The sequence below is a fragment of the Botryllus schlosseri genome, chromosome 1, assembly GCF_051294905.1.
Source record: "Botryllus schlosseri isolate E-star chromosome 1, Bs_hap1, whole genome shotgun sequence".
Lineage (NCBI taxonomy): Eukaryota > Metazoa > Chordata > Ascidiacea > Stolidobranchia > Styelidae > Botryllus > Botryllus schlosseri.
Genome location: NC_137236.1, coordinates 8163343 through 8188281, shown reverse-complemented (window position 1 = coordinate 8188281; position 24939 = coordinate 8163343). Strand labels below are relative to the sequence as shown.

The window sequence follows — 24939 nt, the reverse complement described above, 5'->3', positions numbered from 1 at the left end:
CTGCGATGAAAAAATATTTGTCGCCTTAGTAGTTTTGTAATATTTACTGACTCGATCATCTGGAGTCAGGTATATTCCAAAATTTCACAACACGTCAACACATCGGCTCTCAATCATGCAACAAAATCTTTTAACAGATTCCGAGGAAATCATCTAATCACATTGTGTTTCTTATATACCCTGCCTCAAAACGCATTTCAGCATGCAAGTTGCTGATTTCATAACATTCTAAGTGATTATTTGACATGTGATGCGGGACTCCCATTAGATCACGAGTAATTATTGTCGAGTGACAAATCAACAAATGCCAATTGGTGAGCCCGTCTCGATTGGTGCTGGTTGGTAGTGTAGGGTTACGTTCAGCGTTTTAGGTCGTGTAATTCATTCTCCGAGGTCCAAGATATGTAGGCCTAAATGCACCAGTATGAATTGGATTTATAACAGAAGTAGTGATTGTTTTACGAACAGTTCAGTTATTTATTTTCGTAACCATGCGTTTTAATAGTGACTTGCAACAACGCTCTTCTTCGCGGTTGATGAAGTTTCGTGCATTGAAGGAAACATGTAGCAACATCAACGATGACGGTAGCGGCCTTGATCGCGGGAAACGACAAAAAGGTAAAGATACGAAAGCATATCAGTAAGCCAGTGGTGACTCGTGACGAGATCGGGTCGCGAGTCATAAGGGAGATCTCGAATTTAGTACCCCATTATATCGCGACATTCATAAGGTGCTACATACACGTGATATCGATATCTTTGTCACAATGAATATATAGAAATTCAGAGCCATCCATGCAATGTTCCCGTTAATTTTTCACGAGTATGCCCGCACTCACCAACTCACTGCGCAGTCCCTTGAACATCAGTGCGCAACAACTAAATAAAAAGGATATCACTTGGGATTTTTTGTGCGCAGCGTAGATTTTCTGTGCACATAGATCGTGTCAGCACTGCGCATTTGCGCAAGTGCGCAGCTTACAGGGAACATTGCATCCATCTCGGCCGCTCGACTAATTAGCCATCTGCTACTTTTAATGTATTAATCACATTCAGGGTTTTTATACCAACCATCTGAGCTTGAGCCTTATGTACACACCCCGATTCCACCCGTTACGGAGCCAAGGTTGAATCATTGATATAAACCAATCTTATAATCTTTGTAAATGTATGTTTATCGCTTTACTGGACACTGGCATTATTAACGCAGTACTATGAACCAAACGTTACCGGACTTATTTCTTATTAGCGATGAATTGGAATCAATAATGATTTAAATTATTAGAAATATAGAATCCAACAATGGTGGTGGATTTGATCATCAGTTCGAAAAGAAATGTACACTGTATAGCTAAGCCAACCGACACTGTAATTATGAACTGCTCATTTGCACAATGTACGTTGTACTTTTATTACTCGGGTCATGATCAGATTAATAATTCTGTAATTGATAATTTATAAATCTTATCAATAAAGCAAGTTTTTGCAAGTTTTGCATGTTTTTCTATTTTTCATGAACGTATTTTTAATTTTGGTAAAATGTACTGCCAAATTCGACTGCACTGAAGTAACGCTCTTACGGGTAGTTCGGGAGCTGAGCCGGAAGGTTGACCTTTTTTTTAGTCAATCAATAGAGAATGCTGATAGAAAGCTGTATTTCGGGAGTGGAACTGAGAAGTTGACCTTCTTCTTCATTTTTTTGTAGTCAACCGAGCAAAATGTCGTCTTCTAGCGCAACTTCTTACAGCAACTTTTGTCAAAAATAAATGCGACTGTCCACGGATTTAACTGCAACAAAAACTTGCCCTACTTATCAGCTAAATAAACTGCAAACTTTTACTATGAGATAATAACAGATTCCACAACTGGGTCGGGTGGAGTTGATTACCGTGCTGCCACACCACTTTCACATGTGCCGCACGTGCTTGTTCGACTGGCGGCGAGATTGTCAAAAGTTACCAACATTGAAACGCTATTGGACATATCTTGCTTCGTCATGGACTCCACGAACAAGACGTTCGTGGGGGATGATTTCAGCTTTGATCTCTGCAATCTTGACAATGATACTATCGAGCGGATAAAACGTGTGCTGAGATAGATAAATGTCTGACTTCAAATGTCGACTGCGTGGTAACCCGTTCGAGTATGGAGAAAGAACATGTCGCTGATGTGTGGAAAATCGCCTGTCGTTTGGTTGCAACTGAAACGAGCGAGCCACTACGGATGTTCCTTTACGACGAAGCCCACTCTTGTCGATCAGTAGATGAGCCATTTTAATGTGAAGTGTATATAATCTATAGCGACCAAGGGTATTAGAAGTTATGCATGACCTGAACTGTTTACTTAGTATTAGCAATGTTTTTATTATTTTATTTTATTTGATTGTGCTTCATTTATAATATATTACGTGTCACACCGCCCGAATATAGCATTTAAGTGCAATTGTCGTGGTGTTATTTTGTTTTTCAATAAATATTTTCCGTTGTAAGTCATTATAAACGTCTAATTATTTCGTGAAACGTAACAACTTAACGAGGAAATGGATAACGAAACAACCTGATAATGAAATAGATTAACTAGACAAATATAAAATACACATCAGGTGGATAAACGGGTTGATTTTTCGAAATTTTGAATTCTTTGCCGGTGATCTTCCGCCGCTTGAAAGAGACAGCTTGATGTTTCTGTCGCCTGATATGTACATAGCATGGTTGGTATTTAATTTGAATATATGCTATGCAGCATCATAATTTAGTCATTTGTCTTGACTGAGCAGTTCCGAGATAATATCATGCGAAACCCGCTTTTCACAACTCTGCTTGGTGATATCGATAGCTTCGCATTCATAATATACTGATATTCCTCACTTTCAACAGTTTCTGGTAGCGTTTTCAAGTACCAGTACTGATAGAAGAAATAAAAATAGTGTGATAACTAGGGCAAGTTTTTGCAGTTGAATTCGCGGAAAGCTGCATTTATTTATTTATTTTTGAGAAAAGTTGCAAAAGTTGCACTAAAAGACCACATTTTGCTCGGTTGACTAAAAAAATAGGTCAATTTACCGGCTCAGCTCCCGAAATACCCGTACTTCGGTGCTGATTTACGGTGTTTCAGTCGAATTTGGCCGTGTATTTCACCAAAACCGAAAATACTTTATGAAAAATCGACAAAGTTTCAAAATGTTGTAAAGAGTTGCATGAAAAAAAATGGACAAAAGTTGCAAAAAGTAGCACCATAAGATTCCCTCAAACAGCTTAAAACAGCATTCTACATATCTTACGAGTATTTAGAAAGCTGCCGGAAACTGTAAAAAAGTTGCAAAAGTTGCAAAAACTTGCCCTGGTGATAACTTTACTATTATCCGAAATTACAATAAAATGTCTGTCTTGGTAGACCTAGACTCGAGTACATATGACTTGGTCCGAATCATGCGTAATGACTCGAGTACAAGTCGAGTCAACACACAAATTACTCGAGTCGAGTCGAGTCATTTTTCATTTTAAAGAAAAAATCACGACTCGAGTCATTACAACCAGGTGTTTTCCCACACCGATAGCATCAATATGAAACAAGATTTTACGTCCCAATCAAATGGGCAATCGAAGACATGACATCGGTCTCTGTCGTTGAATAGGTTTGCAGGAGCTTTCAGTGTGTAGATGTCGATGAATGATTAGATGAATGATCAAATGCAATTTATGCAACGCCGACATCACAGCAGTGGGAAGTGCCTGTGAATAAGACGAATATATAAACTCTAGCTGTAAGTTCATCTTCGTTACTTCAAGCTGTTGCAGGCTGTCTTGAAGTTAGGTTCAGTCTTATTCTTGTAGTCTGATTTAAACTTTTGACATTTTATTTTTGCTAGGAATCGCCCCTAATCTGGGACCACCCTAATAATCGCGAGTATGCTATGTCTACACATACTTCTATCGTCTCAATTGAGATTTTTTTGAATCAATAGCCGAAATCGAACCTTGTATCGCATACATCAATGCTTTTCGACCTGTCGTATGGTACGCACTTGTCAGGATGAATGAAATTGCAGTGCGGATGACAAACGTGGTGCAGATGATTGCGGAGCCTCCGAGATCTTTTTGTCATACTCTAAATCAGTGGTTCCCAACCGGTGGGGAATTCAACGGTTTCTGGTGGGGAATAGACGCATTTGTTAAACTTTATTTACAGGGTAGTCTACATATTTACGGACACACATGCGCGATTACCGTTAACAATTAACTGCTCTGGAATGCAGACTTGGACAACTAGAAATTTTTTAGCTTTTCCTAATAAGATTAGAATTATTATTAGAGCTACACATTTTTTTTCAAATTAGATTAGAATTAGAATTAAGAGCTACACCGCTTTTTGCGAATTAGCTCCGAATAAGAATTGTAGTTATACATTTTTTTCCAAATTAGATTACAACTAGGATTACCAAATTCGCAAAAAAAAACTTGGAAATTGAGTGAAATTGTGAATGAGAATTGAATACAGCAAAAACGTCAGTTCATATCGACGCGCAGTGCATTCCCAGGCTACACACCGCAACATCATTATTCCCGGCAGTCTGTCTGAATATACGAGTATGAGCATTATTGGGCACCTCACACATGGGATGGCATTTGCAACCGCCCAAGATACGGACCATCTTTTTACCGCAATTGTGAACAGCCCCCCACGATTTAGATAATAGAACCGCCTGTATGCCACTTACATCACGGTGGCCTTAGTATAGTCAGCGTTGCTATACGCAAGCGGAAATAATTGTTACGCCGTGGATTTATACTCAGTTGCAAGTGCGACTAGAAGTTTCCAGGACCATCGCAAAATTATGTGAAGCAGAAGTAGAGCATCAAAGTTGAAAAAACTACTCAAGTAGTATCAAGAAGTAAATGTGGACACGTGGTCGCATACTTCTAAAATTAACAAAAATTGGCAGGTCGCATAGTATACAGACTAACGTGCGATGACTCGTGCCACTACATGTGATGAATCTATCATATACGCATTCAGTTTGCATAGACAAAAACCTAATTCATCACCACGAACAAATAGAAGTGCCTCGTTACTGACCATCTTTACTCAGAGCGAACGAATTTACAGGACATTGAATTATAATGCAGATCCAAACTTGGCTTAGACTTCATCCACTGCAATCGAAATATCACACACGAAATCGAATATCTGATTCAACTTGCGCGGCACAATCATACCTATGTCAGTTTCAACGGCTATTTGGGTACGATATTGGAACACCCCGTGAATAAGCAATATTGCATGCTATTGCGATCCGCTGCTACGTGGATTTACATTATTCAAGCTTCATTCACATCTAGCAGTGACGCGCCCGAATGAAATTCGAAGAACGCTAATTGCCATGCAGGGATACCTTCATATCACATCTAAGAACCCTGTGTTGGCCTGCCTTTGACACGAGGTTGTCGATGCAATGTAATGGTAAATTTGGTTGTAGTTTAGAACAAACAAACAACGTATTGCAAGTACTCTTTTACTGATGATTTTTGCATTTTGGTGATGTATATTTAATGCTCCTTTTCGTTCCCATCTGCTAGGATTTCAAGCAATAAGTATCATATTGCTAGGCTACGCATAACAATAATAGGGTAGCACTATTTGCCAAGTCGATAATGGCAGAAATCAATATTTCCAACTATAGATATCTGGAATTCGATTGTGAAGCAACTCCACACAATATTTCATGAAGTGAGCATATCACAATTTCATGTTTTCAGCAGTAATGTTATTAAACTATAAGTAGGCTACCACTGAACGACATACAATGGAGTGATATTTCTTTTTTTTTGCCACTGAAATTATAAACATGACGACAATTCCCCTAAAGAAGCGCACTCACGCACTGCATGCTTCTTTAGATCTTCTCTCTTCTTGTTTTCAGTGCTCGATTCCGACACATCGCCATCTTAAAACCAATAATCCGCTGTTTAGGAGTACAAACGTGAGCACCTATTATTTAACGACTCATCATTGCTACGATGCACCTTCCCAATGTAACCCTGCTCGCAACTCCGTGATTGATTTTGGAACGAGAGAGCCGACGTAGGCGTGCTTATTATATTGGTAATGTGCAATTGAGGTATATGCAAATGTTATCATAGTAGTTAAAGAAAATTTCCAAGTAAAAGTAGAAGAAGCGAAGCAAATATCTACTTGAACATCAGCAGAATCAGTGCCGTTGGTTAAAGCAACCTTAAACCATGCCAATATGTAAACATAATTGGTTGGATTAAATCTACTGAAGTAAGTCGTTGAGAAGTGAACACGAGGTGCTGAGAATTGGGTTCGTGCTGCTACGTCCCTGATTGTATCAATTTATCCATAGCATAACAATTTGACCGTATGATGGGATGCATTTGATAACATTTCCACCGAAAGAACTTGTCGCTACGTAAATTGTATTGATTGACACTTTCGTTAAAATGTATTTACACTCCATTATCGATGTCTCAAGAAGAACGATAGAAATTCTTGACTTCAACAAACTTTTCTGGAAAATAAATTTTTTGTTGGTACCGCGTGAATGCAGCCGCTAAACTTTTGTATAACTTTCGCATTTGACGCATATTATACTTCAGAAATTGAAAATAACGAATATTAAGTAAGTCACAAAATTTTACGAATTAGAGTAACGGATATTAGATATACTTGAACAAGTACTGAAATCAGAAGAAATATACTTGAATACTTCGCTAAAGTAGAAGTAGCTCGTTACTGACCACCTTTGTATACATAGCATATCCCGAAGGATGTAAAACCAGCTTATTACGATTTTAGAGGAACCCGTTTTAGTCGCTATAATCATATATAGCTTCAATATGCAGATGAGCTGATCCAGTCAAACCAGTCAAGTGAACTACATTTACGAATCCCACACAATCTTGATCGTGACATCTTCTTAGGTTTACAGGCACAGGTGGTCATACTGGTCATTGATCGACGTATGCATGGTTGGTACTCAATTAGAAATATAATTCACGTATAATATTTCCATCCGAGCACAGACACAAGTAGCGAATTCTAAGCAAGTAAAGATTTTAGTATTGAAGTCTTAGTTTTGTCTAGAACAGAGATCTCAAACACGCGGCCCGCGAGACCATTTTGTGCAGACCGCGATGGCATTTTGGATTTCGAATATTCTTTTTTTTATTTGAGAACTGGAAATTCGCTCTAAAACTACTCCAGAAGCCTGAAACTACTCATCAAACTGAACTATTATATCACTTTCAAAAGTTACCATGCAGTGGAAGGTCAACTATTACGTGACATTAGTTGTAATTATGATGGTAAAACGTGACCCGGCGATGATTCGTGACTGAAAATTGTGATTTGGACTTGGGCGCGACCGTTTGTAGAATTAATCTAACTGGTACTCGATGTGTGATAAAATAAAAACGAATCTAGTTGCGTCGCGTCAAACGTTACAATCAGAGAAGGCCTTATTGTGACTCGGAACGCCGTGACTTGGTACAACCACGGACGCAACAAACTATCAAACAGGTATGGGGAATGGTAATATATCAAAAGGTCGTGGCGTGTGTTCCGTAGCTTATTTACTTATCTAACCAAGTCTGTATGGCAACCATTGGCATTGTCTTGCCCTCTCGATGTATAGTTAGTTACATCCTGTGTCAATTGGCCCTTGGGTATCTTTATCCTTGTTATTATCGCCAATTAAATGTGGCGAGTATGAAGTAGTCGTGGCATATGCTTCACAGCTGTAACACCAATACACAAATGGATTCTTCGGCGATTGGACATATCTATTGCTATGGCACAGTAATTATTATATTCAAGTTGTTAGAGATGTGTTTCAATATTCGAATGTAACGCTCAAAACTCGGATTAGGCTGTACCGCTGCGAACCTCCAATGATCTGATATCAGATCAATCTTTTTAAAATTCCAAAATATTGTACCTATAATTGTGACACGTCAAATGTCGGCCAGCTGTAAAATTTTAACGCGACAGCTTTTACGATGTACTGACGCATTTATATTATCGCATGGTGTCGACAGCTAAATATACAACTACTATACCAAGTACAGCAACAATTTTGTTCAAATATTTTAAAATGTGATTTTTTTCGTGCCAGACGTGAATTCACAATAGTTTCACAACATTTTCACGATGCGCGTGGAATGCCAGTCTGCAAGGTCTCGTCAAATAAGGACTACTTGGAAATACATTGAATCCCCCTATTATGGGTGCCGCGGCCACGGCGCAATCAAAAAGTAGGAAATTGACCCGCGACCACATTTTAGTTTGAGACCTCTGATCTAGAAACTCTAATAAGTAGAAGAAAAAGTTCTCTATGATCATGGCGGCTTTATTATTTTAAATGTAGTTATCTTCAATCTCGATATCGAGGATTCTCAAATTGGTGTGAAAGTGAACTAGCAACCGTCTCTCATTGGTTTTTATAGCCAGCTTTTGATTTCGAAACACATACACACCATAGCCACTGGATCCCCGTGTGTCGCTTCCGGTGGAACATTCCATCGGCATTTCGAAGCCGTCTGTAACAAAAGCAGATTTTTGAGTCTAACTCATTGTCGACAGAAATTGTCTGGTAGCTAGGGCGCATTGGAGAAGGTATATTATTCAAAATTTGGCAGAGTAGATGAGATATCTAATCGCAGCCATTCGAGAAAGTAGTAGGCCTACAAGCCAGTAAAGCACTCGAGAAGTACTTTGTTATAGTGACCACCTTCGCCGTCCTATTCTTCAGAATATAGTCCTTTATATAACTCTTTCATGTCGCTATTGAGGATTCCCATACTGGTGTGTAGTAACAACTGTCTCTCTATGACGTTTATATACTTTTGAGATCGAAACACATACTCACCACCGGTGTAAATTCCTGATTTATATTCCATGTTCCTCTCGTGCGTAGCATCCATCGAGTTTCCTAAGCCCTCTGATAACAAATGCACATCCAAGATTATTACTCACATTCTACAGCAATTCTATGGTAGCTAAGACGCATTGGGGACGGCATATTTTTCAAAATTGGGCATGGTCACATGGTGGATTAGATATCTAATCATAGCCACTCGAGTAAGTAGTCCTAGCACGCAAGACGTAATTGAGCACTGCAAAAAATAGAAGTATAGGCAAGGTTGTAATGACAAGAGCCATGACCCGAGTCTATATTCCGACTCAAGTCGCGATTTATTGATGACTCGACTTGACTTCGAAGAATAGCAAAGTTACCACATCATTGGTGTTTAGTCCATCAGTCTTGATACTTGAAGATATTGCCAGAAACTGTTGAAACTGAGGAAAATTACTATGTTATAAAGTCGAGCCACTCTATATCACTCGTGCAGAGTTGAAAAGGTGTGTTGAACCGGATTGACCGGAACTGAACAGTGAACGTAACGACTTGGGCCCGGACGTGACGCGATGGTGAATTGAAAATGACTCGACTTGACTCGATTCAAAACTATAAATGTGAGATTGACTTGCGACACGGCACCTTGTGACTTGGTTACATTCCTGGAAGTAAGCTTACTTACTGACAAACTCCGCCATTCCATTCTTCGAAATATAGTCCTCTATTCCAGTCTGTTGCTTGGTTATCGAGGATACTCAAATTGGCGTGTAAGAATGCACTTTACAACTATGTCAGTGATTCCTTTACTAATCCACGTACGATAATCTGCAAACTTTCGCGGAACTTCTAATTTTCACCGAGTCACAAAGCAAAAACATTGCTATAGACAGCTGGTGCGCAAAATGGACCGTGCATCAACAGAGTGTTAAAAGAACAAAGCCAATAAAATATTGATTTCCATATAAATATTGAGGAATATTCATTGCAATCTGCTGTTTACTGTCAGTTACCCGTTCAGTATTGTTCGGTCAAAACGCATGCGTGTGACGAATTGCTGAATTACAAATGAGCATATAAGGATACGAGCTAGAATTGGCATTTCAGAAAGACTGGATTTCGATTTCGGCACCCTCCCCTGCGAACGCCATCACGCACACTCCGTACTATCACAACAGTCATAGATCGAATAGTCATATGACTTCAATGTCTGCAACCAATGATGGCCGAGACGAGCGTATCATGCCAAATCATATGCACGAGTTAAGTTTACGTATTGACCTCCATAGAACCCTTAACAATGGATGAGGGAATCCTTAGTGTTCCATAGGACACCTCAATAAATATTGGACATAGAAAAAGGTTTTGATTTTACAACTAAACCCCTGTGTGTACGGCACTGCACACGACCTGAAACCACGACATTCAAAAATCGGCTATTGATCGTACGGAATTGCCTGCAGCTAATGGTGGCGTCTCATCACAATCTTTAGGAGTTTTGTTGGGTCTACAACTCCTGGAGAAAACCCCAGAGCGGCTCGCAGGACCCCTGGTGGTTCTTGAAATACTTGTTAAGAACCATAGGTCTATGGTGTCTATATTATTCATGTCTAAACGCAAAGTCGCCATTGCCATTTGATCAACTAGACCTCCCTCTGGTGCTTCCGATAGAATTTACCGATTGGTTTCCCACGTCCCCCTTGTACATAACATCCGCCGAGTATCCGAAGCCCTCTAGTAACGAGAGCATGTACATTATATTATTGAGTATATCACTCGTTTGCGACTGCAATTTTCTGGTAGAAACTGGTAGATTGCATCAGGGAGGTACATTATTCAAAATCGGGTATAGTTGATTAGAAATCCGGACTCGGAAAATTCGATGCGTGATTAAATGTAAACAAATTTTGACCCAAATGTACAATGAATAACTTCTCAAGTGTTGCGGACCGTTGAACCATCAATAATGAACATTAACCACAAATTTCATTACGGCATATGTATGCAACTATAATGTAATATTGGGAACTTCATTTATTACTTCATATCTGTATTAGGAGGTTCTAATAAAGTTTGTACAAAAGGTGCAAAGCTCGCGAAGTCTTGTTAGGATCAATAACTTGATTGCGTTGGCATGGTATCCATCGAAAGAGACGAATTGTTGTTTGACAAAGATTCTATTATACTGTCAAGTGTCGCCTATTTACACTGTCGGAATTGCATGAAGTTAGTTTAAAAAAGTCTTCTTAGCTCTCCAAAACCTATTGTAGGCTGTTTTTAAAAGGTTTCGTGCAACACTCTCCCCATTGTGTCGTACGCCCAAAGTAGACCATGGGCTCTCTATTACGATATCTTGATACGGCTAATACGCAATGTGGAGCAGATACATTACCTTACGTTACCGATGTAATATTTCTTTATTTTACATCCATACCAACCTTGAATTGGGATATTCAAAAGCTATATACTTACATAGCCTGCGTTGTTGTTGTTGTTGTAGACCAGAGGTCTCGAACTCAAATGTGCTCGCGGGTCAGTTTTCCAGTTTTGACGACGCCGCGAGCCGCAGCATTTATAGGGATATTCAGGCCGTGTTATTTTTTTGCATTTCGGGAGCCAGATGACAAAACTGCCTAAATTAAAAATTTGAAAATGCCAACAATAAGAAATTTTTGGCATATGCCAAAAATAACACGGCCTGCCAAATAGTGTATTTCGTTCATGGTGTTGTGTTAACAGGACCGCGTTACAAGCGAGAAGAGCGTTTGTGAAAGGCAGGTTTCTTAATCTGGGTCCAGCCCACCCATTAGGGGTGAATGCATGGTGTCCTAAATGGTGTGGGCACAGCGAGATTGGACGGCTGACTGCATTTGATTTATGTCATACTTTCTATTTGTCCAAAGGCAATTTTACGACCATTTTTGACCGGCTTGTCGAGCGCTAAATTTGATAAAACGGGTATCGATGCGAAGATGCCGCAGTACTGATTATTAAAATATAAATTATATTCTGCTCATGGAACTGGAACCCCCAAAATCAACCACGATTTGTGCAATTTGATCTAGTTGAACATTGTGACGCAACAAACTGTCTTGCTATTTATGAACTGCATAGTCTCGTTATGCCAGACAGTCTTGTTGCGTCAATGTTCTTAAACAAGCTAACCGTCCCAGGCCTCTTCCATGCGAGTTGGTAATTTTAAAGCCACCTGAAGTGACAAAAGTCCTCTCAAAATATATCAGTAGACTGAAGGAGAAATGATAGTCGGGCTACTAAATAAAATGTGTTATAGCTTTCAGTACAACATCCATTGTAGCAGCATATTTATTAAACTCGAAGACTTTTCGGGTGCCTCTTTTCAAGAGTTATCGGCACACTAAAGGGATTTAAGCAGATTTAAAAGCAAAACCAAAAAGGCAAAGTATGACGCAACAATCAAAATCACAGACCATGAAATTTGCATCGTATCAATGGCAACAATAACAAACTACGAAGTATACGGACATACGGTACTATAGTAGCAGCACAATTTGTAAATAAACAATTACACGCACGGAACAACACGCACTAATGAGAAATTTGCAGGTTATAGAGGAAATCTTTCTGTCTGCATAAAATAGGTTTGCTCAACTGAATAATAGTAGACTCCAACACTTTTAAATGAAACACAGACCTACCACGCGCAATGACAGTGAACATATTGTCATCATAGTGCTGTGCACAGGCAAGGTTTTCGCTCAGATGCTGACCGATTGACGAAGCACATGCTTGGTAATCATCATAGCAGTCTGTTTTTGCAGCCAATTTGCACTGACGTGCGAGCTCCGTGCGATCATTTGCGCATGTTTTTGACCGAATCAATTTTGGGATATGCTGCTTAATACGCTCAAACAATCTTTGAGATGTACGTCCTACATACCTACTATCACAGTGGCACTTGTATTGGTAAACAACATTACTTGCATCAAAGGCATGAAGTACATCTTTTCGAGAGTTGGGTAACAAGCGTTTCGTCGTGTACATTACATGCGTGTTAACGCTGTAGTAGCAACGGTGAACAGCCGATTTAATAAGCTTTTCAAATCGGCTAGACACGTTACCTAGCCAAGGGAGGTGTAAAAATGCCGGGCATTTTTCTGGGCCATATTTTGGAGCTGTATCCGATTTTTTCAATACCCTAGAGATGGAGCATTTTAATATGTGGTCCGGATAGCCATTTTTGGAGAGAATCAAGTGGATATCATCCAATTCGCGTGACAGTTTTTCCGGTGAGCAGAGGCGCAAGGCGCGATTAACGAGAGATGAAATGAGGTTTAATTTACGCCGCTTCGGGCAGAATGAATCCCAACGAATTTAATGACCAGTGAAAGTAGGTTTTCTGTACACCGACGTTAAAAACGTTTGTCCTGATCTCTCTACTAAGACGTCTAAAAAGGGAAGGGCAGCATCAGTTTCCTTTCCTGATAGTAGGTATGTAGGACGTACATCTCAAAGATTGTTTGAGCGTATTAAGCAGCATATCCCAAAATTGATTCGGTCAAAAACATGCGCAAATGATCGCACGGAGCTCGCACGTCAGTGCAAATTGGCTGCAAAAACAGACTGCTATGATGATTACCAAGCATATGCTTCGTCAATCGGTCAGCATCTGAGCGAAAACCTTGCCTGTGCACAGCACTATGATGACAATATGTTCACTGTCATTGCGCGTGGTAGGTCTGTGTTTCATTTAAAAGTGTTGGAGTCTACTATTATTCAGTTGAGCAAACCTATTTTATGCAGACAGAAAGATTTCCTCTATAACCTACAAATTTCTCATTAGTGCGTGTTGTTCCGTGCGTGTAATTGTTTATTTACAAATTGTGCTGCTACTATAGTACCGTATGTCCGTATACTTCGTAGTTTGTTATTGTTGCCATTGATACGATGCGAATTTCATGGTCTGTGATTTTGATTGTTGCGTCATACTTTGCCTTTTTGGTTTTGCTTTTAAATCTGCTTAAATCCCTTTAGTGTGCCGATAACTCTTGAAAAGAGGCACCCGAAAAGTCTTCGAGTTTAATAAATATACTGCTACAATGGATGTTGTATTGAAAGCTCTATTCAAGTTCTGTACCACGAACCAGCTATATAATGTGTTGAGAGACAACACAGTAAACTCCTGGAAAAGCATCGGGAAGAAAATCCTTTCCGCGATGAGATCGATGGCACTGGCGAAGTGATCTGTTTTCATGATGCATGGAAGCCGGTTCGGCCCTCCAAAGATTTTGAAGCTATGAAAACCGACTACTGTTGCAGCCGATATTTCCCAGATTCGCTAGGCGAGAAATGAATTTAGGAGAAACTTAGCTGACCTGAGTCTGGAAGCACTGTTACAGTGCAAACGATTTAAGTCTATTCAACAGCTGTAACAATCATGGATACTGCACATTTTGTGGTTTCGTTTGATATTATTACCCTATGATATCGTTAGGTTTTTTCTTATTATTATTGTTTGTTGGCACTGATTATACGTGGATGCTGCACATGTTGTGGTGTCTTTTGACAAACTAGCCCAAATAAATCGTTTTTGTGACTAATTCGAGGCTGAAACTATCTATTCAGAGGACGATGCCAAAACTGCCAAAAATAAAAATCGAAAAATGCCAAAAATAAGTTATTTTTGGCAGTTTTGGCATATGCCAAAAATAACAAGGCCTAGGGATATTCTATGACTTTCCAAGTAGGCCTTATTTGGCGGGAAGAAATTGTCCTATTGAAAGTGAGCCTATCCAGCAAACTGACAGTAAACACACATCGTCAAAATGTGATTTACTCTTGTATCAATTTAGACCTGGCGCGAATAGAATCATCACATTTATAACTATTTGAATAGAATTGTTGAGTTGTACACGATATCAAAATATAGACACCATATGGGCGGACAAATGAACGATGCCATCATAAAAGCTATCGCGTTATAATTTTGCAGCTACTATGAATATTTTGAATCCAACAGATTGATAATAGAGATTGCTCTGATATCAAAACATATCTAAGTTGAGCATTGTAATTCCAATCCAGGATTCTGGTATACTTCTGATAAGTAGGCTATTAATCTCATGGCCAAATATCTTCAAATATAGGACCGGAAAAATATAAATATAATATAAAAATATTATTGAATGTGTCCTAGTGATTGAAATGGGGGAACACCGAACGGCACATTGTCGTTACATCGTTGGAGCGTACCATTACGGTACTCGGTACCTTTAAGTGGCCTTAATAACATGATTTAGCAACCAAAGATATAACTAACAGATTGCCAATGGTTGCCATAACTACTTGCTTAGTTAGCGAAATACCAAGCTGCGACCTTCTGATCTATTAATATTCCCCTGTTTGTTTGTTGAGTCCATGGTTCTAACAAATTCACGGCATTCCCAATCACTCCAGGGCCATTCGAGTTATTCTCATTTTACCATCGAGTTTGCCCTAGTCTGAGTAGGCTAATTCTAAGAAAGGTCGCGTCCAAGTCCAAATAACAAATTTCGGTCACGAAACGTCGAAGGGTCCGATTTTGTCATCACTAGGGCGGTTTTTTTTTGACATGTCAAAATTTGTCAAAATTTTATCAAAATTGTAGGGTTAGGTTAAAATTTGTCAAAATTTTTCATCAAGTCAAAATTATTTTGACGTCTGCATTTCGTTCGTATCGTAGATTTTGCATTGTCGGTGAAATTATCATTTGATATTTTACAGCTTGTAGCCTATTTTATAGGCCTACCGTTGTAAACGGCTAATTGTCTGCTAATTGCGAATCATAAACGGTCAAATAAAACAAGTAGATAAACATGGTGTTATGGTCAACGTACCGCACTATCCTAACTGAAGAAAGACTTCTTGCGCATTGCATCATTTTTATATTAAGAAGCGCTTGATGAAAAACGGTGATATAGACAACATTGTCAGAATGAAGCAACACTGTGTGTCACCAGCAGTGTACGCACAACTTCAGTGTTGTCACCCAACAACTGCTGCTGTTGAACGTCCTTGGCAAGCTTCTTAGTAAAGACATGCACTTTCTACCCAAGAATGTAGGAAAGTATCTCTCGTTGTACTACAATTTTTTAAAATTTTATCTACCATAATACATATTGCAACCACTCGAATTCTTCATATAGGGCCTAATTTCGTTAAAATATTGGTTTTTCCGTGTAAAATGTTGCATGTTTCTGAGCCAAAAACGTTTTTTCATGCATAACTACTTCGTTAGGACAGTCAGTTCCGACCAGAAATGAAGATAAGTGGTACAATTTTACCAATATGTGGGAAAACACCTAATTTGCATACGTTAAGTCAAAATTTGGTCAAACTTCAGTTTGTTTAGGTCAAAAAAAGTCAAATTTTAAATTTTTTAGGTCAAAATGTTCCTTTTTAGGTAAAAAAAACCGCCATAGTCATCATGAATTGGAAATGTGGCGAGATCGTGAATCTTCCATTGCATGGTAGAGTTTACAATTGATTTGATGGTGAAGTTTAATGAATAGTTTCAGACTCTCGGAGCAATTTAAGAGATAATTTTCACTTTATAACCTGAAAAGATATATGAGACACTTATATATTGTCAAATTATTGAAAATTTAAAATGTCGCCGCGGACCGCACAAAATGCTCCGGCGGGCCGCGTGTTTGAGACCGCTGTTGTAGACTGTGGCAATTATCATGTTTTTGACTACTATAGTCATTTATTACCCAGATCGATCGTACATTGATGACATATCTGCCACCTGCAGCACGGCCCACATCTAGGATTTCTTATGACGACTCATGCCCGGATCATGTGGCATGGTAGAGCCTATAGATAATCGACGTGTGAGACGGCTAATAGGACAAGAAACAGGTCGGTGATAGAAACAGGTCACGAACTAAATAGTTTATTATATTTGCGAATGTTATTATAAGGGAGTCGGCATCCGCAATCATGATGTAACCATGATTTTCCACAGTCTCATTGATGTCTCCAACCAATCGAGTTTGATGGTAATAAGTGACATATATTCAGTTTTGCTGATGGGACATTGCAAAAAATAAATATACAAATATAATGTTAATTTTGACTTTCCTTCTCATCCTTTTCGATGACTCATCTGTATTGAATCGATGAAAATAAATGAATATTTCACTAACGGAAAAAATTGAAATAAGTATTGTAGAATTGTGATCGCTTACAGGACGCAGATAAAATGCTCTCACCCACCCTCTTTCTCTTGCTGCCGTTATTATTCATATGTTTGCGTATCTTTATCAGATACCTTACGTGTGTGCGTAATTGCGTATGTGTTTACATGTGTACGTGTGCGTGTGTGGGGGAGAAGGGTTGTTGCCTCACCAGCCATGAAACTCCTTGCTACAGATATTACTCAAAGTTATTTTATACATTAGTTTTTATTTAAGAATAAACATATCAATTACATAGATCGCCTACCCCAACTAAAAAATGCACATTCCGCAACGATGCGTCCTTTATGACAATTTCGTTGATATCAATCATTGTGATTGCGGGCCAAGCTCACAGCAGAAAGTCACTAAATATTTACAAACGGAAAGCTGAATATTTCGAAGAATCTTTTCTAGCAAAGACAATGAAATTTTCGAAAAGGGTTAGGGGCATGCTCGTGCAGGGTTGATTTTATTCCATGCTGCCATCTCCAAGCAGAAAGTGGTGCGAAGTTCTTACTGTAAGACCTTCCAAAATTCACTTGTGAACGCGAACCTCTGAATTTATGAGGTTCACACACCGAATGCGAACGCAAACCTCGGGTTATCATCATTCCCAATCGCTAATTCGATTCGGAATGCTCCCATTTCCATGATTGCGAATCGGTAAGACATTGCACAACACCACCGGTTGGTTAATATGTGGAAATAACCTTACTATGATCGATGATTGGGTTAACATCAGTGATATCTTCATTCCATGTCAACTTGACATTAGCTAGCTTCTTCCAAGGACCAAATATAGTGAAGTAGCACTGGTGTCCCGCGAACATGCAATTGTACCACAGTCTGACATTTCCAGATAAGCCTGGTCCAAATTATTCACGGAAGTGGAACCACGAGCCTCAGAAGACGTGGGACTATCCAATCGCGCTTTAATGATGGAAATACATTATTGCCCATCTGACGCCTCGACAAACCGATTTGGCGATGGTCCGTCTGTAGAGGCGCAACGAGACGATGAAATAGAAGAGGTTTCAGAATGATAACATATAACCCATTTTTCGCTGGATATTAAATTTTTTTTCATAGTCTGATTAGAGATAACTAAATTAGTATGATATATATATATATATATATATATATATATATATATATATATATATATATGACAGTTTTAATATTTCATGACCATGATTTTCAATGGGAGCCAAACCTAGCTAAAATTATCGCAATAAATGCCGTTCAAGTCCCACGATAACAAAATGACCGTGCTTGAATATCGAATTCTTCAATATGAAGAAAAATTACTTTTCATGTACTCTTGCATAGGGATCGAGATGGACCCTACTGTACATTTCACATCGTACGCAACAAGCTTAAATCAATTCGATTGATGGAGATGCGCAGAACTAAGAGCAAAAGCGATGGATCAGCCTTCGATAAGATTACTATCTAGAGCAGAGGTTCTCAACCCGCGGCTCGCAGACGATTATTTTGCGCCCCGCGACATCTTTCATTGTGAACACAATTATTATATTGGCACATCATTCTGACATAGGCTATTAACAAGTTTCTTAGCTCTCTTATCGTACCGTCTCTGTTTCGTTTGATTATGCTCATTCTTTGAAGTGTCTAGGTTTCTTGATATATGCCCGGGTTTGACTGCAGTCAGTTGTGTGATTCAACCATGGTCGGGAGAGTAACAACAATCTTTTGACGCATGTTCTGAAACATGTTGTGGCGTAGACTACTTTAACCTAGCATTGGACGAAGCCACCGACTCCACGGACATTGCATAGCTTATAATTATCTCGCGGTATTTTATGAGAGTGGACATATCTGCAGAGGAAACGCTTCCACGGCATACTTGGGGAGGGGACCTGCAAAAACATCAATTTGACAAAGCAGACTTCTGTAACTATTGGTGCAGGGCTGCAGCCATAAAAGGAATGAATAAGGGTGGATTGGTTTGCTCAGAAATGACCCCGAACGCCAGACTTCTCATATCACTCACATGTGCTGTGTACAAAGCTCAAAGTGATAATGGCTGCACAAACGAAAAAGCTACCATAATTTTAAGCTTTCTCGCTCGAACAGTGGCGGGCCGCACATACCGACTTATCAACGAACGCAATGCACGCTCTATCGAAGGATGTACTTGCGCCGCTGGAATATGACATATTCTCACAACAGACAGCAACTGCAAACTCATGAACGCTGTCCATTAAGGCTTTGGAATGCATAAAAATCTACCAAATGCCCGTATACGACTGGTAAATAGGCTACAGTAGCCTAAATTTAATAGTAACCCACAAATACAATGGTCTGCGGCCCGCAGCGTTATCTGCTTTTAAAATGCGGCCCGTGGTGCAAGGGAAGTTGAGAACCCCTGAGCTAGAGGTTAGCGGTACCAGTCATACCATTAGGAACCGGAGACATGTGGCCAATACCGTACGAGAGAGTAGCTCAAGAGAAAAAGAGCCAGACAGCATTGTTGCGTCCCAATGCCAATCTCCATAACAATGAAAAATTCGAGGCTGATTTTGGGAGTTCCAGGGCCACGAAAGGAATAAAATTTATATTTTCGTAATCAGTGCAGAGTCAGCTTTCGATTGATACCCGTTTTACCAAATTTAATGCTCGGCAAGCCGGTCAAAAATGACCGTCAAATTGCCTGTAGCCAAATGGAAATTGTGACGTGATACAATTTCACTGAGGCGTGAGATTTGCCTGTGTCGACACCATATAGGACACTATGGTTACATGACACCATTGCGTATTATACACGTACGTGCTACATAGGGTGCAAGTATTGCGTCAAATTGCTTGAAACACGGATGGCGAGCATTTTTCATCAAAAAAGCGCAACGGCCCTACATTTTAACTGTAGCCCAAATCTAGATGATCTATCCCTAAAGGTTCTACCGTTGAATGTGGACGAACATAAGATCTGACACTGATCCACCGAGAATATGTCCTCCAAGCCTGAAATATCGGCATTGTTAAGAACAATCAGGTAACCGTAACACAATGGCCATAACAATGACCCGTTGCGACTCTCCGATTGTTCCAACAATGCCGATATTTCAGACCTGGTGGACGGAATCTAGGTGGATCAGTGCATGATCATTATTTTAATTCATATCTTCGGAATCGATGCAACAGTAGCTTTCGATCAAGACCAGATTCAATAATTTCTGCGCTCAGGAAGATGACTTTTGGATTGCCGGAAATCGTACAGTCGCTTACGCAAAACAATTCTCCACTACAGCCTCGGCGAAGCGGGATGAAACTGCAAAATCGGTCGCTGCCGTTCCATGTTGAATTTCGATAGTTGAGGCGTTTCCCATCAAGGTCGTGAGATACTTGAATATTGGCAATTCGCAGTGTAGGTAACTAGGTATGCGCTGTAAAAACGCTTGCTATGCTGGATTTGATGACAAAGATTTATTTTTGTTAAGGCGGGTATTGGCAGAGAAATACTTGAACCATATCAATCTATAGTGTGGTTACGCTGTATGAACGCTTGCTATGTTTGAATAGATTGATATGATTCGTTTTTGTGTTAGGGCGCGTCCGTCGCGATCGTGATACTTGAATCTTATAGCAATTTACAGCGTGACTATGCTGTACAGTACACGCTTGAATAGACGAGAAGGATTTGTTTCTATTGAGTGGCATCGCGTCATCATCGTGACTCGCGTAAGATACTTGAATCATAAGAACTTAGCGTAGCTACATTTTGATTGCCTATGCTAGAATGGTAAAAAATGGTTATACGTTCTGCAGGAAAAGTTTGGTGCTGTTGTTAATACGAAACGAATACGTGGTCTATTGACAGGGACCTTTTGTTATAATATTGAACTTCTTGAGCAGGTGTAAAACTCACCAAAGACATTAGCCCAACTTTCTAAGGTATATTTGTGAATCACTTTTGCCTCACCCGCATTGATATCATTAATGGTATATCAATCGCATTAATAGTACCATGCTCATGCTGAGATATCATTGCAGTGTGTGCATATTCTTACCGAACCTACCTGTTGTACCGAGAACTGGATTTGAGTTATGAATGGTGTTCCATGCTCCGTAACTGCATGCTTCCCAAATGCCTGGTTCGTCAAGAACACCGTGAGGCTGCCAAATTTTTATAAACAGCCGCCTTAAAATCAGTTATATAGTAGGATGCAAGGTTCGTCTTGCACATAGGTTACAGTATATTTATATAGCAGAAAGTTAAGAAGAACCAATACAAAAATTAGGGAACTTGAAAACTCGGTCATGACCGTGGATAATATAATATGATATAGTGAGTGCATATGCTGCTCTTTCTATGTGATCTCAATCCAGAAGGTTACTTGTGTATGCCTGCAAGGTGCATCATTGTTTTGGATTTAGCAATTCATGTTTTTTGCTAGTTTACTTAATGTATATATTTACCGTGATCAAATACCTTGTAAAGTATAACTCTCTAAAATCTATCTCAATATTCGATTAAAAAGTGCTGTATATTCATATTGAAATGAACTCGGATATTGTCGGTTTACTTTCGTCAGGGGTACTCGACAACAACTAGTAGAGAATTGGAAAGAACATTGTATATCAAAAATCGTATCATAAAATATGATGTCATCGGCCCGAAGTTTGCTTTACTATATGCGTTTTTATCAAATATGAAATCTTTACTGATTGCGGTACCGTATTTTTCTTATATTTTGCAGCATAAGTAGGTATATCTGTCAAACTGATCTCCTATGAAATATGACTCTAAAGGAATGTTCCTCACATCCACGATACATGCTCGATTCCATGAATTCATTGAAAAAAAATGAAGAGTTTTGTGATATCACAATAGTGGCCGGCCAAGATGAAATCAAGGTTCATAAATTCGTACTGATTGTTGCGACGGAATATTTCCGAGCCATGTTTTCGAGTGATACAAAAGAATCGAACACTGGGATTGTATCATTTCCAGATACTCCTGGTGAGATTGTGAAACAATGTATCAACTTCATTTATACCGGGAAAGTTGATTTTACTTTGAATCACATCACTGATTTCATAAAAGCATCGGATATCTTTTGCCTCCATGATTTGACGGATCTCTACGTTGAATTTCTTTCCGAGAATATAACCATGGGAAATGTAGCACAAATGCTATCGGTGTCTCGGATTTATGATAAGAAACTTTTGAAAACCGAAATTCAAATCTTTTTTCAAAAAGATCTCAAGACATTTGTCAAGTCAAAGGAACTGCGGTCATTACCAAAAGAAAATTTCCTTTACTTGTTATCCCTTGATGAAAACTGGGGTAGGGAATATGAAATGTTGAAATGGACTGCAGTAGTGACCTGGGTCAAACACGACAAGGTTGGAAGAAAAGATGCCTTCGACGATTGCTTCCAGTCGATTAATCTAGCATTTATTCCCCAGCGATTTATCAAAGAAAATATTGTCTGTGAGGCGTTAGTGAATGATTCAAAGAAATGCCTGCAGAAAATAGTGTGCAATGATTATGCATTGGATGAAAGTTCCAAAGTGCCCCTGGCTTGTGGCGAACAGATGACCGGCATCATAACATGTCACACTAACACCAGGACGCTGAGCAGGTACAGTCTAATTGAAGAGAAATGGTCGGAATTTTCGCAATTACCTTACGCCATAAAGACAGAGTGGCTTGATGTAGTAGAGCATAAAGAAATAATTTATGTCACAACCGGCAATGCAGTCTTCAGTTACAGTGAGTTGGAATGGAAAAAATTGTATGAGAGCGATTTGAAGGAAGGATACAACAGGTGCATCATATGTGAAAAATATATAGCGATGGTTACACCAGAACAAGTAATCCTATATGAAATTGGGATTGGCACGTCGTCATCAATTAAAATCCAAAGAGATGAAAAATACACACGTGAGAAATTTGCCATTGCAAGTGTTGACGAATACATTTATATGATTGATTCTGAACCTGGTTCTTCTAGTACACATGCTTTTATGATTAACCTAAGCACGATGCGATGTGACCGGATCGCTAACATACCAATTTCAATAACGGAAAGATCTGTATTCAGTTATAATAAGACTGTGTATGCTATCAGTGACTATTCAAGGGAAGTTGTATTCTACAATAATATATCAATGCAATGGGAATCTATCCCTAGTCTTACCATTGAAAATTACTTCGCTGGATGCAACATTCTTGCCGCCGACAAGTTGTATTTGTATGGAAAGAATTCTGGAACGAAAGTACGTGCTGTAGAACTGGACAAGTTGATGGTTTCTGAAAAATATAATAAATTTACTGCTACTCAGGGTGTGGATATGAGTGTGTCTTGCGCATCATTTCTGAAATGATGGGTGTTCATTTTCGAACGGTGGTTTTGGACCCGGGTTCCGCTGATGCTCCGCCAGCTTTCATCAGGTGTACCTGCGGACTGCTGATCAAAAATCACTATTAACGCAAGAATTGTTAACCCCACCATACAAATTTTTCCAAACACTCAAAAAGATATGTTTCCGAATTTTCATCAAAGTACGGTTATTTATGAGTACAAATAGCACCGCGACAATCAGTATGCGGGACGCACGCCCCAACGTCTGTTGGAACGCGTCAAGCAACGCGTTCTCAAAGTAATATAAGATCGATATGACAGTCGCTCGATTTGCGGAAATGGGCAAATCAATGCAAAATGGCGTCAAACGGGGCATCATATAAGTAGGGCTAGGCACTATGATTTGAGTACGGTACTAGAATCTGAATCGAGTAATAATTTTAATGATTCGAGTCGAGTAGTAAAAAACAATTTTTCGAGTACTGATATTATACATCATCGCAACTAAAGTTAATTTACTAACGACAATTTAATTTTCCACTGAGAAAGCCGAGAAAGAAGTGCATTGAAATATTACCCAAGTATCTGTAACGTGTCGTATAACAGGGACTATGTTCTTTGTGGTGACATAAAATATACATATTTGGACTTTGACACAGTACATCATTTTGTGACGTCATAATAGATGACACTCGAATATTCCACTCGAAGCGTAATACGTGATTCAGAATCGAATTACTCAGGTACTCGATTTTGCCCAGCCTTACATATAACCAAGTAAAAGCCGTCCATCGGTCGATATTTAATTGATATCCCGATGTGCGCTCTAAACTATTCCTATGATATGGTTTCTGTTCCATCAAAGGGTAGATCTACATTCCACTTATCAGCGTTGAAATCGACGTGCATTAAGCAGAACAATCTGGTCCTATGTCGTCAGAAAGAATATTTGTATAATCTTGAGATATCCTACTAGTCGTAGTTGTGAAGTTGTTGTGTTTCTTGCTTTCGCACACTTTTTTCCTGTGTAATATTACATCTGCCAACGTTAATTGTATCATCTTTGTATCATGCTCGCATGGCTGTTTTACGCTGCCTTGTTGCCTTGTTCTGGCTGTATTTGATGATATTTTAAGATTTTCCATTTGGTTTTGAATTCAACACAATTCCTTTATCGTACTGTTAGCTCGTTTCAATAAACGTTTATAATGAACGTACGTTTGAAAGTGGTGTTGAAAATCATTTCGTAATGCATGTAAATGACTTTCACTTTATAAAAATAGTTACTCATTATCAGAGGTGGTCAGCAATGAAGTATTTCCACTTTTTCGAATTACTACAGTAGTTTTCCTCCACTTGCAGGACTCGAGTAAGTCTAATTTTTCGCTACTTCTATGCTAGTTTGGTATATGTTGTTCACTTACTTACTTGTCGCTATAACAGGTTGTTCAGTAGAAGTATTATGTATTTCAAATCATGAGCGCAGGACGCTAACTTGCTGTAGGGCAGAGGTCTCAAGTAGTATTATACA

The 24939-nt window shown here is 39.2% G+C and overlaps 1 protein-coding gene and 1 long non-coding RNA gene across 2 annotated transcripts; both read left to right on the top strand.

Moving 5' to 3' along the window:
• The first annotated feature begins 404 nt into the window (after window positions 1-404).
• On the top strand, window positions 405-2499 carry LOC145440578 (uncharacterized). Its single transcript, XR_013915564.1, has 2 exons — window positions 405-618; window positions 1857-2499. It is a non-coding gene; the product is annotated as an uncharacterized LOC145440578 (long non-coding RNA).
• Window positions 2500-21705: 19206 nt separating this feature from the next.
• Window positions 21706-24920, top strand: LOC145440556 (kelch-like protein 25). Its single transcript, XM_080318196.1, has one exon. It carries the CDS (start codon window positions 21838-21840, stop codon window positions 23428-23430), a length of 1593 nt encoding a protein of 530 aa, XP_080174322.1. The 5' UTR covers window positions 21706-21837; the 3' UTR covers window positions 23431-24920.
• Window positions 24921-24939: the final 19 nt, after the last annotated feature.

Excerpts from the sequence above, each read along its gene's own strand:
- LOC145440556 (XM_080318196.1), top strand. The coding sequence starts at position 21,838 with ATGACTCTAAAGGAATGTTCCTCACATCCACGATACATGCTCGATTCC.